Source organism: Python bivittatus, unplaced genomic scaffold, assembly GCF_059951505.1.
Source record: "Python bivittatus isolate LINGU-HERP-01145 unplaced genomic scaffold, Pbiv_v1 ctg000030_np1212, whole genome shotgun sequence".
NCBI classification, from domain to species: domain Eukaryota; kingdom Metazoa; phylum Chordata; class Lepidosauria; order Squamata; family Pythonidae; genus Python; species Python bivittatus.
Genome location: NW_028277031.1, coordinates 2,191,693 through 2,208,420, shown reverse-complemented (window position 1 = coordinate 2,208,420; position 16,728 = coordinate 2,191,693). Strand labels below are relative to the sequence as shown.

General features: G+C 50.4%; 1 protein-coding gene across 1 annotated transcript in view; it reads left to right on the top strand.

Annotated features, from left to right (window-relative positions):
- Window positions 1-384: 384 nt before the first annotated feature.
- Window positions 385-16,728, top strand: part of RAB26 (RAB26, member RAS oncogene family) — a 149,594-nt gene continuing 133,250 nt past the window's right edge. The window contains exons 1-2 of the mRNA XM_088152399.1: window positions 385-667; window positions 4,336-4,446. Of these exons, the coding sequence (XP_088008525.1) occupies window positions 464-667; window positions 4,336-4,446 (315 nt within the window). The 5' untranslated portion in view covers window positions 385-463. The remainder of the gene's footprint in view (window positions 668-4,335; window positions 4,447-16,728) is intronic.

The following is a 16,728-nucleotide window of genomic DNA, read 5'->3' as shown; positions in this document are numbered from 1 at the left end:
TCCGGGGGCAGCGGCTGCCCCGAAACGCTCCGGCCCCGCGCTGCGCTCGGCCGGGGGAGGGGAGCCGCGCTCCCGCCGGCGACTCGCAGACCCCGACGCCCCGCGCTCGCCCGCTGAACCCCGCGGCGCCCCGCTCGGTCGGCGCTCGCGGCTCGCCCGGGGCCGGCTCCGGGGCCACTGCGCCCGCCGGCGCCCCCGGGGGGCTCCCCCCTCGCGCGGGGCCGGGCCGGGCCGGCGGGGAGACCGGCGGCTGCTCCCCCCGCCCCTCCAGCAGCGTGGCCGCGGCTCGGGCGCTCCCAGCGGCGGAGAGGCGGAGAAGAGCGCAGGCGGGGCCGGGCGCACGGACCGAGCGGCCGGGCGCGGGCGCGGGCACGGGACGGGCGGCCGGGTGGGCGGGATGTCGGCGGCGCTGGCCGGGCTGCGCGCGGAGCCGGCGGCCGGGGCCCCCTGAAGCCGCGCCAGGATGTCCCGCAAGAAGAGCCCGAAGAGCAAGGGCGGCGGCGCGGCGCCCTCCTCCGCCCTGCCCGCCGCCCAGCAGCGCGCCGCCGCCGCCTCCGCCGGCCAGGGCAGGGGCGCGGCCGGGGCCAAGGGGGCCGCCAGCGCGGGGGCGCTGCCCAGCCGCCCCTCACTCAGCAGCAGCGGCGAGTTCCACGACGTCGCCTTCAAGGTGAGCGGCGGGCGCCGGCGCCGACCCTGGCAGGGAGCGGCCCCGGCTGCACGGGCGCTTCGCGAGGCGAGGGCGAGGCGGGGCGAGGGCGAGGGCGGCCGCCCCGGGGACAGCGGGGGCTCCCACCAAGTCGCCGGGCCGACGGGCGGACGGGCGGACGGCTGGCTGCCCTCGCCCAAGGCGGCGGGGCAGCGCGAGCGAGCCGGCGGCCGTCTTTCGGGAGGCGTCGCACAGCGCGCGAGGGGCGCCTTTCCTTCCCCCGTCGCCGGGGAGGATCGAAGGGTCCTCGGCAACAGGCGGGTTTCGTCGGGGGCAGCGGAGGTGGCGCGCTCCGGGCGGCGGGCGGGCTCCTGCTCCAGCCGAAGCCTCGCGGCGATCCCTTCCAGCCGCGGCCCCGAACAGACGTGGATCCGTGGACGGTCCTGGGCTCCTCCTGGGGGCTGCCGCCGGGTCCGTTCCGCAGAGTCGGTCTGCCAGCCGCGAGCCGGTAGCCTGAAGCTGCTTCCAGTGATGAGTTCACAATTCAATGGCCAGAGGTAGACTGAGCCTGTAGCTGGAAGCTCTTTGCTCCCGCATGGGCTAATCTCTCGTGTTCTCCCCTCTGAATTCTTCCTTCTTTCCTAGCTACGGCTCCCTCTGCTGCAGATTCCACCCTTTAGTTCATTTTCTCCATCTTGAACTTCCTTATATCAGGTCACTTGGTCAGAAGACCCGTCTTTACCCTACAGTGGTGTTTGTCCAGCCCAGGACCCTTTTGTGGACAAAATGGCCCCGGTTCTGATTCCAATCTGGCCGTAAAAGAGCAGCCAGACCAGCAGGGGAAGTTTTCTTCAGTTCTGCTGATGGGACGGTCTGGGTTGCACCTTGTGGTAACCCTCTGAAGGGACCCCTGGTTTGCTTAAATTAATCCTAACGCCTGGGATTTGCACAGCACATTGATTGCACTTGTACAACATGTTTAACTATAATTCCCCACGGGGATTTACTCAACTCAGTGGTGGACAGAACCAGGAACCGATCCCGGTGGCTGCTTTGCACAATCCATGTGCGAGAGAGGGTGCTGAGGCTGAGGAAGGAAGAGGAGTCTTTAAACACATACAATTAGCAGATAGGAGATCCTGTTACTGTGCAGGTTTCTCTAACACACAGACTCGTCATGCAAACATTCTGGGAAATAGAGATTCAAAAGCTGCAAAGACCCCCCCATCCCTTAATGAACTCACTGGTAAAGGAGGGTTGGAGGGTTCCTATCTCATTTCTCAGCATTTGGTACTCTGATTCTTGGTATTAAATTAAGTAAGGAAAATCTGTGTGAATCTTGCTTCCTTGGTCAGGTTCTGCAGGAAAGGGGCTAGACAGCAGGAGGAGGCTAAAATTTGGCAGTGCTGTGTGATCCGGTGACGGAAACAGCTACAAGACTCTGCTAAGCTGGTGGTTGGCCCTTTAGGGTTCACTGGATTGTGAGAATCCAAAGTTTCACATAGTTCACCTATGGGTTGCATAAAGCCACAGCAAATGAGCCAAGAACGAACCAGACGGAGATATTTTTCTGTAGAATCTGGTAGCTTTGCTGTGGGTTGGAAAGGTGGGTGGAAAGTCCCTGAGGGACTGACGGAAGAGACTTTTCTCCCAAGAGGTGATTTAGGAAAGTATAAGCCATGATGTCGAGATGAACCCGTTCCTCAGCCTGACAGCAAAGTGAGGAAAAGACGTTCCTTGAGGCAGTGGGAGTTGAGCTGGTTAGCCAGGCTGGATTGAGGGAAGCCTCTGTTTCTCTAATGCTGAGAACAGCCCAGTCAACAGGTGGGGAGCGCTGGGCGTCCTGCTTCTCTACCCAAGAGCTGGAGAGGTGCAAAAGGTGCTTCTGCTGGAAGGGGCAGCGTTTTCCTGTCATCTTTGAAGGACATCCTGCGGCTTGGATCCTTGCTGACTGGGCGCTTCAGCCGCACGTTTGCGCCCTTTGTGGGCGATAGGAAGATTACCGCCAGCGATCAGGGGAATGCTAGGTAGTCCTGGGGCTGAAAGAGGCTGATCCTGGAGAAAGTGAGATCCAGAGCAGACTCCCCAGCCCATCCCTCTGCAGATGAGCACGGTCCCATCCTCCCTAGCAGAGGGATGGCTTTAGGCTGAGAAAGACCCAGCTTGGATGGGATTGGTGCATCACGGTGAGCCCTGGGTTGTTGAACCAGGGTTTACTGAAGAAAGAACATCGGGCTAAGCCAAAACCAAAGAAACCATGGTTTGTCTTATCCTTTATGTTGCTGCTAATAACAGAGCAGAGCTCACCAGTTTTGGTTTGTTTCTTTTCAGTAATTAGTTGTCTCTGTCCTAAACCAGCAAGGATTATGTGCACAGCCCCTGGTGGCCCTTTAAATGGTGGTCATGTTTACTATATTGTGGTGTGAACTCTATTAATGGGGGGGGGGGTATAAGTGGTGCAATGACACCCTGGGTGCTTTTGCTGCAACAAACCAAGGTTGTTCTGCCAAACCACCCCCAACAAATTACCAAGCTCAAGATCTGATATGACAGCCCAGCATGGGCTTTGCTACAGGTGACAGGTTCCCATAGTTCTACTGCTCTGGGGATACAATGGCCGAGTTTGCATCCCAGTTAAATTAATTGTGGTTGACTCAGACCCAATGTTCTGAGTTCACATGACCTGCTGAAACCTACAGGGGTGTCCATAGGCTGTGATTAAAAGAAGTCAAGATGGTGGAAGCTATGCCTGGTTTCTATGTGACTGCACCATCATGACCACCATCTTGACTTTTTTGCCACAGTCTGGGACATCCCTGGAACCATAAGTAACCACAGCAGCTGAATTCACGCAACATGTTAGGCTAGTGCGTAGTTCATTGTGAAATGCAAAGACAGTCAAAAGCTAAGTCTGTAGAATCTGGAGCTGGTATGGTGCAGCAGGTAAGGGGCATGAAGTGTGGGGAGATTGGGGTTCAAGTCTGCCTGTCACCAGGAGTCTTGTTGTGGAGATAAATTAGGGGTCAGTGAAAAGGTGGGATAGAATTCTAACCACAGTAAAAATTAAACCTCCTTCAGAGCACAAATTTAATGCCAGTCTGGGGTGACTTTTTGTCCTCCAGGAAATATGATGCCCAACTGACTTGCCATTTGAGAAAAGAGAGTTGTTTCTAAAATGGGTGAAGACAAACGCGTGCAGCCCCCCTTCTTTTCTTCTCTCTCTCATGCAGTGAATGTGGATTACACGCAACTTGTCTCAGGCTGGACCCATCCCAGGTTCGAGGCAGGCAGCTCCAGCTTGCGTAGCAGCTGTGTGGAAGTGCTTCAGTTATCAGATTTGTGCTTCCAGGGAGAATTGGTGGGGTTTATCCCGTCTCAAGAGATGTCAGAATAAATTGGTCACCCTTAATCCCTCAGTCGAGGGAGGAGGTGTTTGCTGTTCACTTTAGGTGGCAAAATGGCTTAAGTCAGCCTGCATTAGGCAAGCCGGAGGTTTCTAGGGGACAGAGGCAACATTTGGTGGTCTGGGGAGCAGAGCTGTCTGAAGGAAGCTCATCCGCCTTAGGAGACCGGCAGCTGTGGAGAACCTAGCTTGAAGGCAAAGCAGGACCCCTTCCTGTCTCATCCCTCCCCCTCTTCCATTGGGCCCGTCGGGGACCCTCCTCTCATCTCTGGTTCTTGTTCTCCAGGTGATGCTAGTTGGTGACTCTGGAGTTGGCAAGACGTGTTTGCTGGTGCGCTTCAAGGACGGTGCTTTCCTGGCCGGGAGCTTCATCTCGACGGTGGGGATTGATTTCCGGGTAAGTAGCCATAGAAGATTTCATTTTGGGCCTGGGGTCGCAGCCCTAGAGGCCTCAGTGCTCCTGCTAGCCGAACTGGAAGAAGCAGGTTGTGTCCCGTGTTGGTGGCCAGAGGTCTCGGTTGGTTGCACCCCACGGATCAGCTCTGCCTTGAGAGCAGGAAATGCAGTTTGCCTGAGTAAGCTGCCTTGCCCTGAACCTCCCACCTGCCTGTGGCTCAGGGATGCTGGAGGCCTGGAGGGGTGTGTTGGGGGGGGTCTCCTTCTTGCCCATTTTCACACGTTGGAGGCAGCTGTATGGGGCTGTAGGGAGAATAGGTCCCCCTGTCTTAAAAAAGAAGCCAAACCCCTCTTCTGGATGAGGACCCACTCTCTTTGGAGCGGCAAGCCCGGCTGTCAAGGGTGAATTGGAGAAAGGGCCTCTGTGGATAGTCGAGTCTTACCAGGTTGGAGGATGATGCTCCTGGCCGTGCACTTGGCCCCAGCTGCAAAGGTATTTCTGGGCTTCTTGGAAAGCTGCTTCCTGCTTAGTCTATTCTGCAAAGTTGAAAGCCCCCTGAATGAGTGAGGAAAGCGTTTTCTTTCTGTCAAGCATTTGTTACTTAAAAAGTAATAATAAAACACTTTATTTCAAACGTTTGGGCGGCTGGCCAGAATATTTCAAAATAATTGTTCTCGAGTCGTTCTCTGTGGTTCTCCGTACCGATGTCATTTTCCAAAGGGGTCAGTTCTGGTGCTGAAGGGACGGCTGCCTGGGTTTGTCTTAGGTAGCCGACTGTCCAGCTACTTCCTGGGGAAAGACTTTACCCCGAGGGGCTGATGGCTCATGATAAGAGATGCCCTGCTGAAATGGGGAGCAGCTCTTTTTAAGAAGCTTATCACTTGAAAAGTTGATTTACTATCCATATAGTTGAGGGAGATTTTCCTCCTCTTGTTCAACCACCTTTCATTGCTGAAGAAGAGAAAACTATATTCGCCCAACGGATCTGGGCCCTTTGGACGAATATAGTCCTCTCTGAGTGATTATGCTGGCTGTGTATGGCTTCTCCAACACTGGTCTCCCTTCGTGGGCCAGGTAAGAGTCTTGTACAAACAGGGCTGGTGGGTCCGGGACATTGGAAGCTCTTCAGGGGAGCAGAAGGGACCTGATGCCTCTCCTGGTTGGTTGCACTAGAAGATCTTTCTGTGGATTGGGACCCCTGGCATTGTCAGATCTGCCATAAACTGGATTTCAGTGGTAAGCCAGGGAATCGCACAAATTTGCTTTAGAATAGTGCTGAGTTTGGCTGCAGCTAATGGACTGCAAAAAGGCAGGAAGTGGGGCTCCGAAGAAGATGTGGCTTTATAGCTGTGCAGGTTTCAAAAACGATTTAGATGAAGTGGTTTGGAACTGGCCCTGGTATAGCATCTCTTGGCTGCAGGGAGTCCTGAAAAAAAGATGTGGCTGCTTTAACGAGTAGCCAGAGGCGCTGTGCTGGTGTGATTTTCAAAATGCTTCTTCCAGATCACTTTTAGGGTTTGCATCATCTTCCTGCTGATGGTTGTGAAGAACTTGTTCCAAGGCATGGGATGAAGAAGAGGGGGAACCACGAGAAGTGCATAGAATCCTTCCTTCCTTCCTTCCTTCCTTCCTTCCTTCCTTCCTTCCTTCCTTCCTTCCTTCCTTCCTTCCTTCCTTCCTTCCTTCCTTCCTTCCTTCCTTCCTTCCTTCCTTCCTTCCCTCTTTTACAATGAGAGAAAAGCAGAATGCCCTAAAACATGGCCCAGTGCATAGCCCCACTGTCTTGAAAAAATGAAATTATTGTCCTGAAGATATCCAGGTTAAAGCCTTGTTGTTGCTTGTTCTTATTGTTTTAACAGGCTTTTAGATCTCTGATAGATGCATGGTTGCAGATGTCTCTTCAATATTCTTTTTAAAACTCTTCGGTTCTTATCCTGTTCTTCCTGCTTATAAAATGGTCTCCATAGTGGACACATGGCCAGTCACGAGACCCTTTTGCTAGAAAGCTTTCTTTAACCATCACATCCAAGGGGTTTCTGACCTCCCACCCATCAGCCTGCCTTTGATTTTTCTGTGGGGACTGGTAAGCCCACATCCACAAGGGAAGCAGCAGTCTTGGAGCCAATTTGGGGCCTGAATGCATCTTGGAAATCAGCAATGATGGAGGTTGTCTGTTTTTTAAATGATAGGAAACTTTTTAAAAAGGTCGTGTGAGAAGTAACAATGGAGGGTCTTCTGGCAGTGTTGGGAATCCCAGAAGGAAAATTTTTACCAATAAAGCATCTACAATCCTAATTGCAGTGAGCCACAAGGCCTGTCAGCTTCTCATCAGCAGAACAGATTGTGCTTGGAGTCCTTGAACGGGAGAACATGACACTTTCCTTCTCCAATTCTGCTTTTGGTTTTGTTGCGTTCCTCTTTTTCTCTTTGGATTTGACCTGCCTTTAGGAAAATTTGGGGGGGATTGGAATCTCGTGCACATTAGTGGAGCTCTTTTCCCGCTGCTGATTGCCTGAAGCATCTTTGCTTGAAAAATGTCCTGCAGTCCTCCAATTAGTGAAATGTAGTTGAATCTAAAAAATGCCACTCCATTGCAATGAACATCTGAAAACTCTGTCATGTAGCAAAGTGTTCTTCCTTCTTAAAGTAAACCTGAAACAGGCTTTGTTGTAGAAGGTCTTTTGCTAAAGCGCAGCGTCTTGCCCTTGATGGGGTTGCATTTTTCTGAGATGGTTTCCAAATCTTTGTGATTTCAAAGACGTTTTAGGTTTCTGGGGAGAGCTTCTCCATAATGAACTTCAACTGGAAGTGTGCATTTTATGCTAGATCTCTTTCTGATTTCCCCGGAATCTATAATTGCTCTTCCCCAATTACACGATTACCAAACATTTTAGATCATCATTTTGTAAATATGATAATAAATAAGAAATGGCTTTACAGTTTGGCAGATGTATTTGTCTGAACAGCTAATGGTATTTCTGAATGTAAGATTAATCTTTCCGGAGAGAGATCAGTCAACAAAAGCTCCCTCTTCCATTACCATGTTCTCTGTAGATTTAAAAAAATCAGGAGGAGTCTGGTAGCCGTGGTGCTACCAGACTCCTGATTTTTTGCTACTAACGTGGCTCTCCTCCCACAGTGTGTTAGTGGTTTTAAGACATACATGCATTTGCAGTGTTGTGCAGAGTGCAGAAAAGGAGTAAGAAATAGTAAACCAAAGAAATTATGGGAGTAAGATTAAAGAAAGAAAAGGAACATCGCTAAAACTTGTTTACACCTCTCCATATCTTTCCAGCCCTGCAAATCATCCTTGCTTCTAGCACATCTGTGCATTACCTCATAAACTGTGTTCTGTTCTTTAACCTCTCACTTCACTCTTTTTCAGGATCAGATCAACTCTGTCCAGCACAGTTTTCTCGGCTTCCCCTCCTGACCCCGTCATTCTTCCTTTGCGTATCTGTTTTGCAGTATGATCCTCATTTCTTTTCTCTGTATGATTAAACTACCTCAGTGTGCTTCTTGTGTGCTACTCACTTGCAATTATTCATTCCCTTTTCCATGTCAAACATAAACTGCCGTATCGTCTGCATACAAAAATACACATATGTTTCTGTCCCCAACTACCATACGTCTGGCATCACCACAAACATCCCTTATATGTTCATCCATCCATCAATGGGAATTGCATGTTCTAGTCTTACTCAGTGTATATGGTTAAGCCATTCAGTTGGTAGTCCATTTATCGCTTTACTTCCATCGTATAATTTTCTCGTCATGCTCAGGATCCAATCTTCAGCTCCGTATGCCTGAGAAAAACGTTTAAGTAATTTCCTTTATGATACGCTGTCTCTAAATCAATAAGTATGCGACAACTTTTATTAACTTTTATGCAACAGCCATTGACTTATATCGATTTTTTAACCTCATCCACATCCTCTTTCACTTCATCATGCTAGCAAGCATCCTTTTTCATACCTCCTTTAGTATAATCCCACCCACTTCTGCAGCATTTTATATCTCTTTTTTTGCTCTGTTCCAAGCAGTTCTTACTTTCTCTTTTTATCCTTCTATTTCCCTTTCATTCTATCTGGAGATTAATCTATCATTTGGTACTTTTTCTTCCAAGGCTCACTCACTCTTCTTAGCTGGGCAGCGGATTGAATAATCTCCAGGGTCCTTTCCAGCTCTCTTATGCTATTGTTCTTTCATTCTTATTTCTTTCACAATTTTGTGAATAGACTTAGGCTTGAACCATGTGTTTGAAACAGACCTTTTTTCAACAAATATTCATTAGTCACCATTGTAACTCATTCTTGGGTTTTCAAATTGCTCGATCACTTTTTCTTCTGGTCTTTATATAATTAAACAGAAAAAAATAGGAAAAGAGGGAAACAACAAAAACTATGTGTTCTCACACATGTATGTACATAGATATATGTGTACGTATAATGTATTACACAACAGTTTCAACAAAGGGTGATCATATTTCATTGTAATCATTCATAGAGTGTCTACATCTGTAAGCAGTTTGTTCATATTCTGGTCATACGTCTTCTACTTTTTACTGACCGCTTCTTCTGTACGCTCCCATCTTGTTTCCATTCCTCCATGCATGTCACCCAACAGAATAAATTTTTCCTCTGGGTCACATCCACTCAGAAAGTTCCACAGTTCTTCCCAGAACTCAGCTCTGATTTTTCCATTGTCATTGTAGTGTAGCATACAACTGTCACCATCCTGTGAGTGCGTATGAAAATAGGAACCCATAGCAACCTACTTTGATTGTTGTTGTTGTTCAGCCGTTAAGTCGTGTCCGACTCTTCGTGACCGCATGAACCACAACACGCCAGGCCTTCCTGTCCTTCAGTGCCTCCCTGAGTTTGCTCAGTTTCATGCTCATTGCTTCAGTGATGCTATCTAACCATCTCATCCTCTGCCGTCCTCTTCTCCTTTTGCCTTCAATCTTTCCCAGCATCAGGGTCTTCTCCAAAGAGATCTCTCTTCGCATTAGGTGGCCAAAGTATCTGAGCTTGAGCTTCATTATCGATCCTTCCAATGAGCAGTCAGGGTTGAACCTACTTTGATACTAATTATAATTTTTGACATATATTTAGCCCTTTCATTCATAACTAAATCTATACCTTGCATATTGTATATGATCAAACCACTTTCATTCAGTTCTATTACATCTTTCCCTTCCTCTTAGTGTCACAAATAGGCAACTTAGCCATTTTTATTCCTTTCATTCGCTACATTTGTAAATTGATATTCCAAGCCATGGTCTTCCATGGTCTTCCTCAGGAGGACTCTTTGCCTTCGGCCAGTTGAGACTTTGATCTAGCTGCTTTTCAGCAAGGTAGGGACGATGCAGGCCTGTATCACGTGCGGCATCCCTGCTAATGGTGAGGATGGAGCCGATCAGGTTTGGGACGTTTGGGGCAATAAACCACAAGTGCACCCCAAACCCAGTTTTCCCATAAACAGGCTCGTGATATTCTATGCACCTAGGATGCCTAATCTGGAGACTCCTTTGCAAGCCGAGGTGCTGTTGCCACTTCCCACTAGTTAGGAGGTGGGTGCAGCGTGCCAACTCACGTGCAGGATCTGAAGCCTTGGATGTCCCTATCATTTTAATGTTAAATTGTTTGGGGAAAAATCCTTCCCTTCTGTAGGTCACAGAGGTGACTTTAGAGAAACCAGGCAGAGATGAAGGTTGGAAAGATACTTGTTAAGCCCAGGGAAGAGAGAAGGCATGAGAAAGAAGCTCAGACTGGCTGCACCCGACTTTGCGGGGCTCTAAGAGGGAGGGCGACCCTTGGCCAGGCTTTCGGGATTCTGGGGCTATAAACCTGCGTCAGTCAAGGCACCGCTACGGAGCCTGTTTTGCCTGTTTCCTGGCCAGGCCTACCTTCTTTTCAGGTGCATCCTGTCAGAGAAATCTCTTTAAATCAGGGATGGGCAGAGTTTCAGTGGGCAAAGATGGAGATACAAGTTGGCAAGCTCTTCTAGGGATGTTCAGTTCTCCCCTCCCCAGTTTTAGGGTGTTCTTCTATGACTTTAAAGGTATGCTAAGCATATTTTAGGGCATAGGCTACAATTTTGGGGTGCTTCCTTCCACCAAACAGTGTGATGGTGCTACTACTTTTGGCCGCTGCTACCTCGGCCTTTTTTTTTTACACCTCCAGGGACACCCCTGCTGCAGCCCCAGGTTGCTCACCCATAATCTAAGTCCTCTGAGTTTCTTCTTCAGGGAAATGTGTGCAGTAGGTCTAGTGCTGACGGTGGGAGACCTGGGTTCAAATTCCAAGGCAGGCATGAGACTTGGGGGGCATGAGCAACCATTCCCTCAGTTTTGCAGAGCTCCTGGACGGAGAACAGAAGACCCTACGCTCCTTGGAGGTGGGACAGAATTAAAGTGGTTGTAACTCCATCTGGCTTAGCTGCTGGTCAGGCCTGACATTCCTTTTGGAGTCCCTGCATTTGGTTCCTGTGCTGTATCCTGACAACCAGGTTGGTTGCACTCTTCTGTACACACACACATTGCTTTCAGGTGTTGGTTCTCTTTCTGGAAGAGGAATTTCCCTTTAAAGACCTTTTGCTCTGGGTCCTTTTTTCAAAAGGAGGTTGCCGATGCCATGCAATAAATAATTCTTTTTGACAGACTTCGTTTCACTTGCAATAACTGGTACCAAACCAAAATCTATCTTAATATCATCTAAATTATTGATTGGAATACATTGATCGCCTGCTTCTTGTAGCTTTAGGCAAACAACAGTTAGTTCATTTCCCGACGCTTCAGTTTTGCTTGAGGCTGAATGTGTTGGCTGGCAGCGTGCGGATGCCGGCAGGGGAAGCTTTGCTATTTATGACGTATAGAAATTGGGGCGTGGGGCAAGAATTTGGGCTGGAGTGTCAGATCTAGGAGGGCAGCCTGGGGGGCTTCGGTGTCCACACCTTGAGCTTCTGCTCCTCGGGGCTGATTCCGAGGGACGGGCGTGGAGGAGCAGAGGAGGTGTGCCTTACGCCTGGTGAAACAGAGCTCAGTCCGGGATGCAAGACAGCGTGAGAAAGGTGGAAGGAAGGGAGATGCTCTCAGGCTTTCAAGGTTCTGTTGTTATAGCCAATCTCGATAAATCTGGTCTTTCTGGTGGGGTCTGCTTCTTAACCTGGCCTACCTTGAAGGGCTGCCTCAGGACATTGGCAGAACTCTCTTCTGCATCCTCTCATTTGCAGTATGAGCCTGTACAATCCTGACTTAATGTGCATCAGTCCTTCGTAACCTGGTGCCCTCTGAGTGCACTTAACTACAACTCCCATCATCCTAACCCGCTGTGGCCTGGTTCGTTTCCCCAGCACGGATACGCTGGCGGTCCATTTCGACTGCAGCTCCTGCAGGAAAAGCTGCGTTGTTTAGTTGCATCTCAAGCTCGGAAACGGCTGTGGTAGCTGATGGCTGCTTGCAGTTCCTTGTAAATCGGAAGCATCTTCACCACCTTTTCCCGTCTGGGGCGGCCAGAGCAGTGAGCCGCATTTCGTGCACTGCCGCACGCCCTTCCCCTCACTGGTGTTTTGACCGCCCGCCTTGCGTGCCTCGGCACCCCTTGGCCCGATCCAGCACCCGCGGGCAGTGAGAAATGGCCTCTTCCTCTCTGAATTACGAAAGGACCCGAGATTTGATTATTGATGGCCCTGGCGTGGTGACATGTTTCACTCCGAGTTGCAGAGCAGATGTCTCTCTTTCTGTAAACGGACTAGAGGCTTTCATTTTTGCGCATGTGGTGGTGGGGGTGCAGTTATTAGCAGTTAATTTGTTTTTCTCCAATAAAATACCCTGTCAACGTGTTTGAGACTCCGGGCTTCTCTGTCAGGGAAAATTTAGTTCTTTTTGCTCCGTGTAGGCCTTAATTAAAGCATCAGAAGGGTGACAAGATTTAAACGGCATCTGATTCACTGCATAATGAAAAGTGAAATACTTTAACTCTTTCTTCCTAAATGGGAAAGCTGAGCCGCAAATGCACTTTTGCTTCCGGAGGCCGTCGCCCGATGCCTCCGGTCAGAGCTGCAAAGAGTTACTTCCCTATCACGAGCGAGAATGGCTTTCAGGTAATGAAATGGGGAAAACGCTTTGCAGATGGAGGATATCAAGAAGGATTTTTTTTTAGGGCTCGTCTTGCGAGCTGGTTTAGCATGCTTCCTTCGAGTCCTCGAAGTGGCAAAGAAGTGCGATGACACAATTTGTTCTGTCCTGCCAGCCAGCCTCTCTTCTGGCTCAGTAATAGGACGAGGGCTGTCCTTACAGTTTCTGATTGTCCGCCCGGCAGTATTTTCACTGCCATAGCTGAGTGGGGAAAAGCAGCCCCCGTGGCGCTCCTGCGTGTTGTGGCGTGTGGTGTTGGACTGCAGGAGCCTGGGGGCCGGAGACCTGCCCCCTCCGCCGTCAGAAGCTGTTCGGGCTGTGTTGGCGGTTGAACAGCCACGTCGAACGCAGAACGTGTTGCAGAGCCCATGCGATGGTTGGGTTGATTTGCTGTTGGTTGTGCTGTTTTGCCTGGGTGCTGTCGGCGTGTGTACCGTTTCTACCGTTACATGTTCCTTGGTGTTTTTTAACGGTTGTTAGCCACCCAGAATCATTCATCTGAGATGGGCGGCCCTATAAGTGGGATGAATGGATCAACAGAATCCCTCTGCCCCATTTCAGGTCTCCCGAGTGACGGACTGCGGGTACGGTGGTGCTCTGTGCCGGTGCGCTCCCGCTTGGCTAGCTCTGAACACGTGTGGAGGGCTGCTCTGAGAGTACAAAACCATGCAGAGTGATTGGTGGTGTAACGGAGGAGTGCAAGGCAAAGGGAGAAAGGAAGAAGGGCACGGAGAGAACGCACTTGCGCTGCTTCACCCCGGATCAGGCGCTTTCCCCAAGATTCACGTTCACTGTTGCTTCGGCTGCACACCGCAAGCCTGGCAGCGGTGAGCAGTCTTTGTGATACTCTTGCTGTGCGTCTTTCTTGCTGAGTAGCGTATCCAGGTGGGAGTGGCAGCGTCGGTCGCGAGTCTCGATCTGACATCATCGATGGATGTGGCTTTCATGGACCCAGACGCAATTTCTGAGGTTGCCACCGTGGCGAGTGCTTCTGCCAAAACATGAGGTGAAAAGTCTAGGCAGCCAACAGCCAAGTTGGCAGAATGATGCCCCCCTCCCTGCCCAAATTAAAGCCACAGAAAACAAGCCCTTGTCAGCAGTGGACAGTGAACAGTGCTAGAAATGCTGTTTTTTCTGGTGACATTGATCTCCTGCCCAAAGAATTAGCCTTGCCGTCGAGAGAGGTCCGGTGCTCTTCCATAGAGTGTTGAAAGAAGTCTAAGGCCGCTTCACAAGACCAGCGAATGCACGTGAGTTGGAAGCCTGCGTCAGATCTTACTTGCGCTTCCGGAAGATCACCGGCATCTTCTTCAGGAGCTGCCAGGTCGTCACCACAGTCCCTGCCAAAGCACCACAAATCGGGCACATAGTAAGGCCTGTTTGGAAGAAAGCGGAAAGCCACAACAGGCGGGAGAAATGCAAAGTTAGGCTGGTTCGCCTGTGGGCTGTGGATGAGCCAAAGGGCACAGCAAGGGTTCTGTGGGGTCCCGGGATCAGCCCGCAGTGGTGAGGGATCCCAGCTGACTTTTCTGGCTCTGGGCAACCTTGTCTGAGCAGGGGCTGGAATTTGGGATAATACAAGGAGCCTTCCTACCCGGCCTTGGGGGCTAGGCAACGATGTGATGATGTCACGGGAGGGAGAGGGCTAATTTTTCAGCCCTTTCGTGTGGTGTCGGATTTGGGTTTTTTTAAACGCAAGAGAGATAGTTGACCCTAGTTTTGCTGTTGCCTTCCCTCCCATGTGAAAGTCGCATCACTGGAAATGAGTGATTTTTTGCAGGGGGGTGCTCTGCATGCTGCAAAGGTGGGGTTGGAGACTGCAAACAGCCAGCAGCCGCTGGCCCCGCTGCCTTTGCCCTCCCTCTTCCTTTCCCCATAAGAGTGCTTGCAGACATACTTGTTTTGGGAAGGCCAGCCTGACCGCTCGGGGTATTTTTGTGGAGCTGAGGGGGTGCCTTTGGCTGGGCTGGGCGTTCCAGAGGTTCGGTCGGTTGGGCAGAGGTGAGGGCAGAGACGGCGGGCAGGCGCTGCATCCTTTGCTTCAAGGATGGCCTCTGCCATCAGTTACGCCTCTTTCTGAGAACTGCATTTCCCAGGAGGGACTTTGCAAATGTGAGTGGCATACTAGCCCTCCAGTAGGTCCCTGTTTACCTCCTCGCGATCTGAATTCTGTAGTCCAAGAGCTGTTTTCGAATTAAAGGGATGCTGGAAGTGTTGTCTTAATGGGATCTGTCCTACTGTGAGTATTTTGCTACTTCAGGCGAGGGGAAGAAGCAACAGGCACAGGCGATCCGTCAGTGAACAAAGCTTCTGTTGGGTTCCTTTTTAGCGATCAACTGCATGGGAACTTAATGACTAAACCATAAGGGCCATTTATCCTTGGAAGATGTGGCCTTTGGGCTGATAGATAGGACTGAGGGATCCAAGCGCAAACAGTTTGTGCCGCGATCCGGTTGCAGAAGCAGCCTCGGTCTCCGGCTTGTATGGTTCCTTATCCTGTGAGCATGTTAGGGCCGGAAGAGGATCATGCTTGTGAGCCATAAGAAATAAGATCTGTGCTGCTGCTGAGACCTTCCATCCCATGTTCCACTTCTGACAGTCGACCAAGAGATGCCCGGATCTGAGGACTTTCGCCTGCCAGTTGTTGCTGTAACTTGGTTGCTCCATGGTAGAGTTCCTCTCACAAGGGAGGATCTGTTTTATTTAAATGGGTCTTATTCCCCATGGCTGAATATGCTACAGCACATGAGAAGCAAGACCATACACAGTTCCCATACCTACCTGAATGGAGTGAGGGTCAGGGGGATTGATTCATACTGAGTTTATGATGCCGGCAGAGCATGGCGACAGGGTGCCAATCCCCTCCTGCTTCCGAATGGCCTTTTATTGCATATTTCCCAGCTGTACAATCACCTCCTTGGGCAACATCTGGATGTGGTGCTGTTGCAGAGCAGGTGGCCTGTTGATGGGTGCTGGCAAAACCTGGTACACCGTAGTTTGGGTGGTGGCGGCACCATTTATTTGTTTACTTATTTGATTTATTTAAGCTTTTGAGTGTATTGCCAGAGTCCCCCAAAGACTCCCAATGGTTTGCAAGATGGCCAAATGAAATGAATAAAACCATCATCCCGCCCTGACATCTGTTACCCAGCAACGTTACTATCTTCTTTTACAATTAAAATGGAAGAGTAAAAGCTCTCCATAAAACCTCTGTCTTCACTGCCTTCCAGACTCCATCCGGGAGGCACCATCCGGACCTCCAAGGACGGGCTCTTCCACAGGGATGGAGCAATGGGAGGAAGCAGCATCTTCTGGCTTCCCTCCAAGCCTCCCACACTGGGGGGGGGGGGACCTGCATGGGACAAGCTGGTTCTCCATGAAGAAAGGAGTTGTAGGATTTTTCTGGGCATCGAGCTGTGGAGGGGCCTGTGGATTAAATGAGCCCTTGACTTGCTTTGGAGGCCAGCGCAGCTCCAGGACTTCTCTTGACTGGCTGGGGAAGAAATGCCAAGGGCTGATTTCTGATTTCTGAGGACACCAGATAAGTTGGTTTATTATAGGAAAGCTAAAGAAACCAGTGCAGAAGAATTCCAGGGACCACGTGCATCAAATGGAAGCTCTATTTATATATAGTGAAATTCACGTTCAAATTCTTGCACTTCTTTTCTCACCCATGCAATGCAAAGGGCTAGAAGCCAGTCTCTTTTGAGTGGGAGAGGCAGTTTCCATCTGTTTGTTGTGGTGGTGGTGGTGGTTTTGGTAACAGAAAGAAGAGAGAAGAAGAAAGAAGAGCGCCTAAAGAAGAGAGCCAGTTTCGTCTCGCGATGAAGGCTCCGGGCTGAAAGCAGGAGGCTGTGAGATCTAGTCCCGCCAGAGATGTGGAAGCCGGCTGGGCGACTTTGGGCCAGTCCCTCTCTCTCAGCCCAGCTCACCTCACAGGGTTGTTGTTGTGGGAAAAAGAGGAGGAGGAAGGAGGATTAGGGATGTTCCCCACCTTGAGTTATTTAGGAAAATAATAAAGGTGGGATAAAAAATCTAAAAAACAACAACAGACCAATCTAATATCAGGCTGTGCTTGGGACTGCCCAAGAACTGGTTCTCGCAGCTGTGTCCACAAAATTGGTGTTTCGTGGCCGTCATGGCTC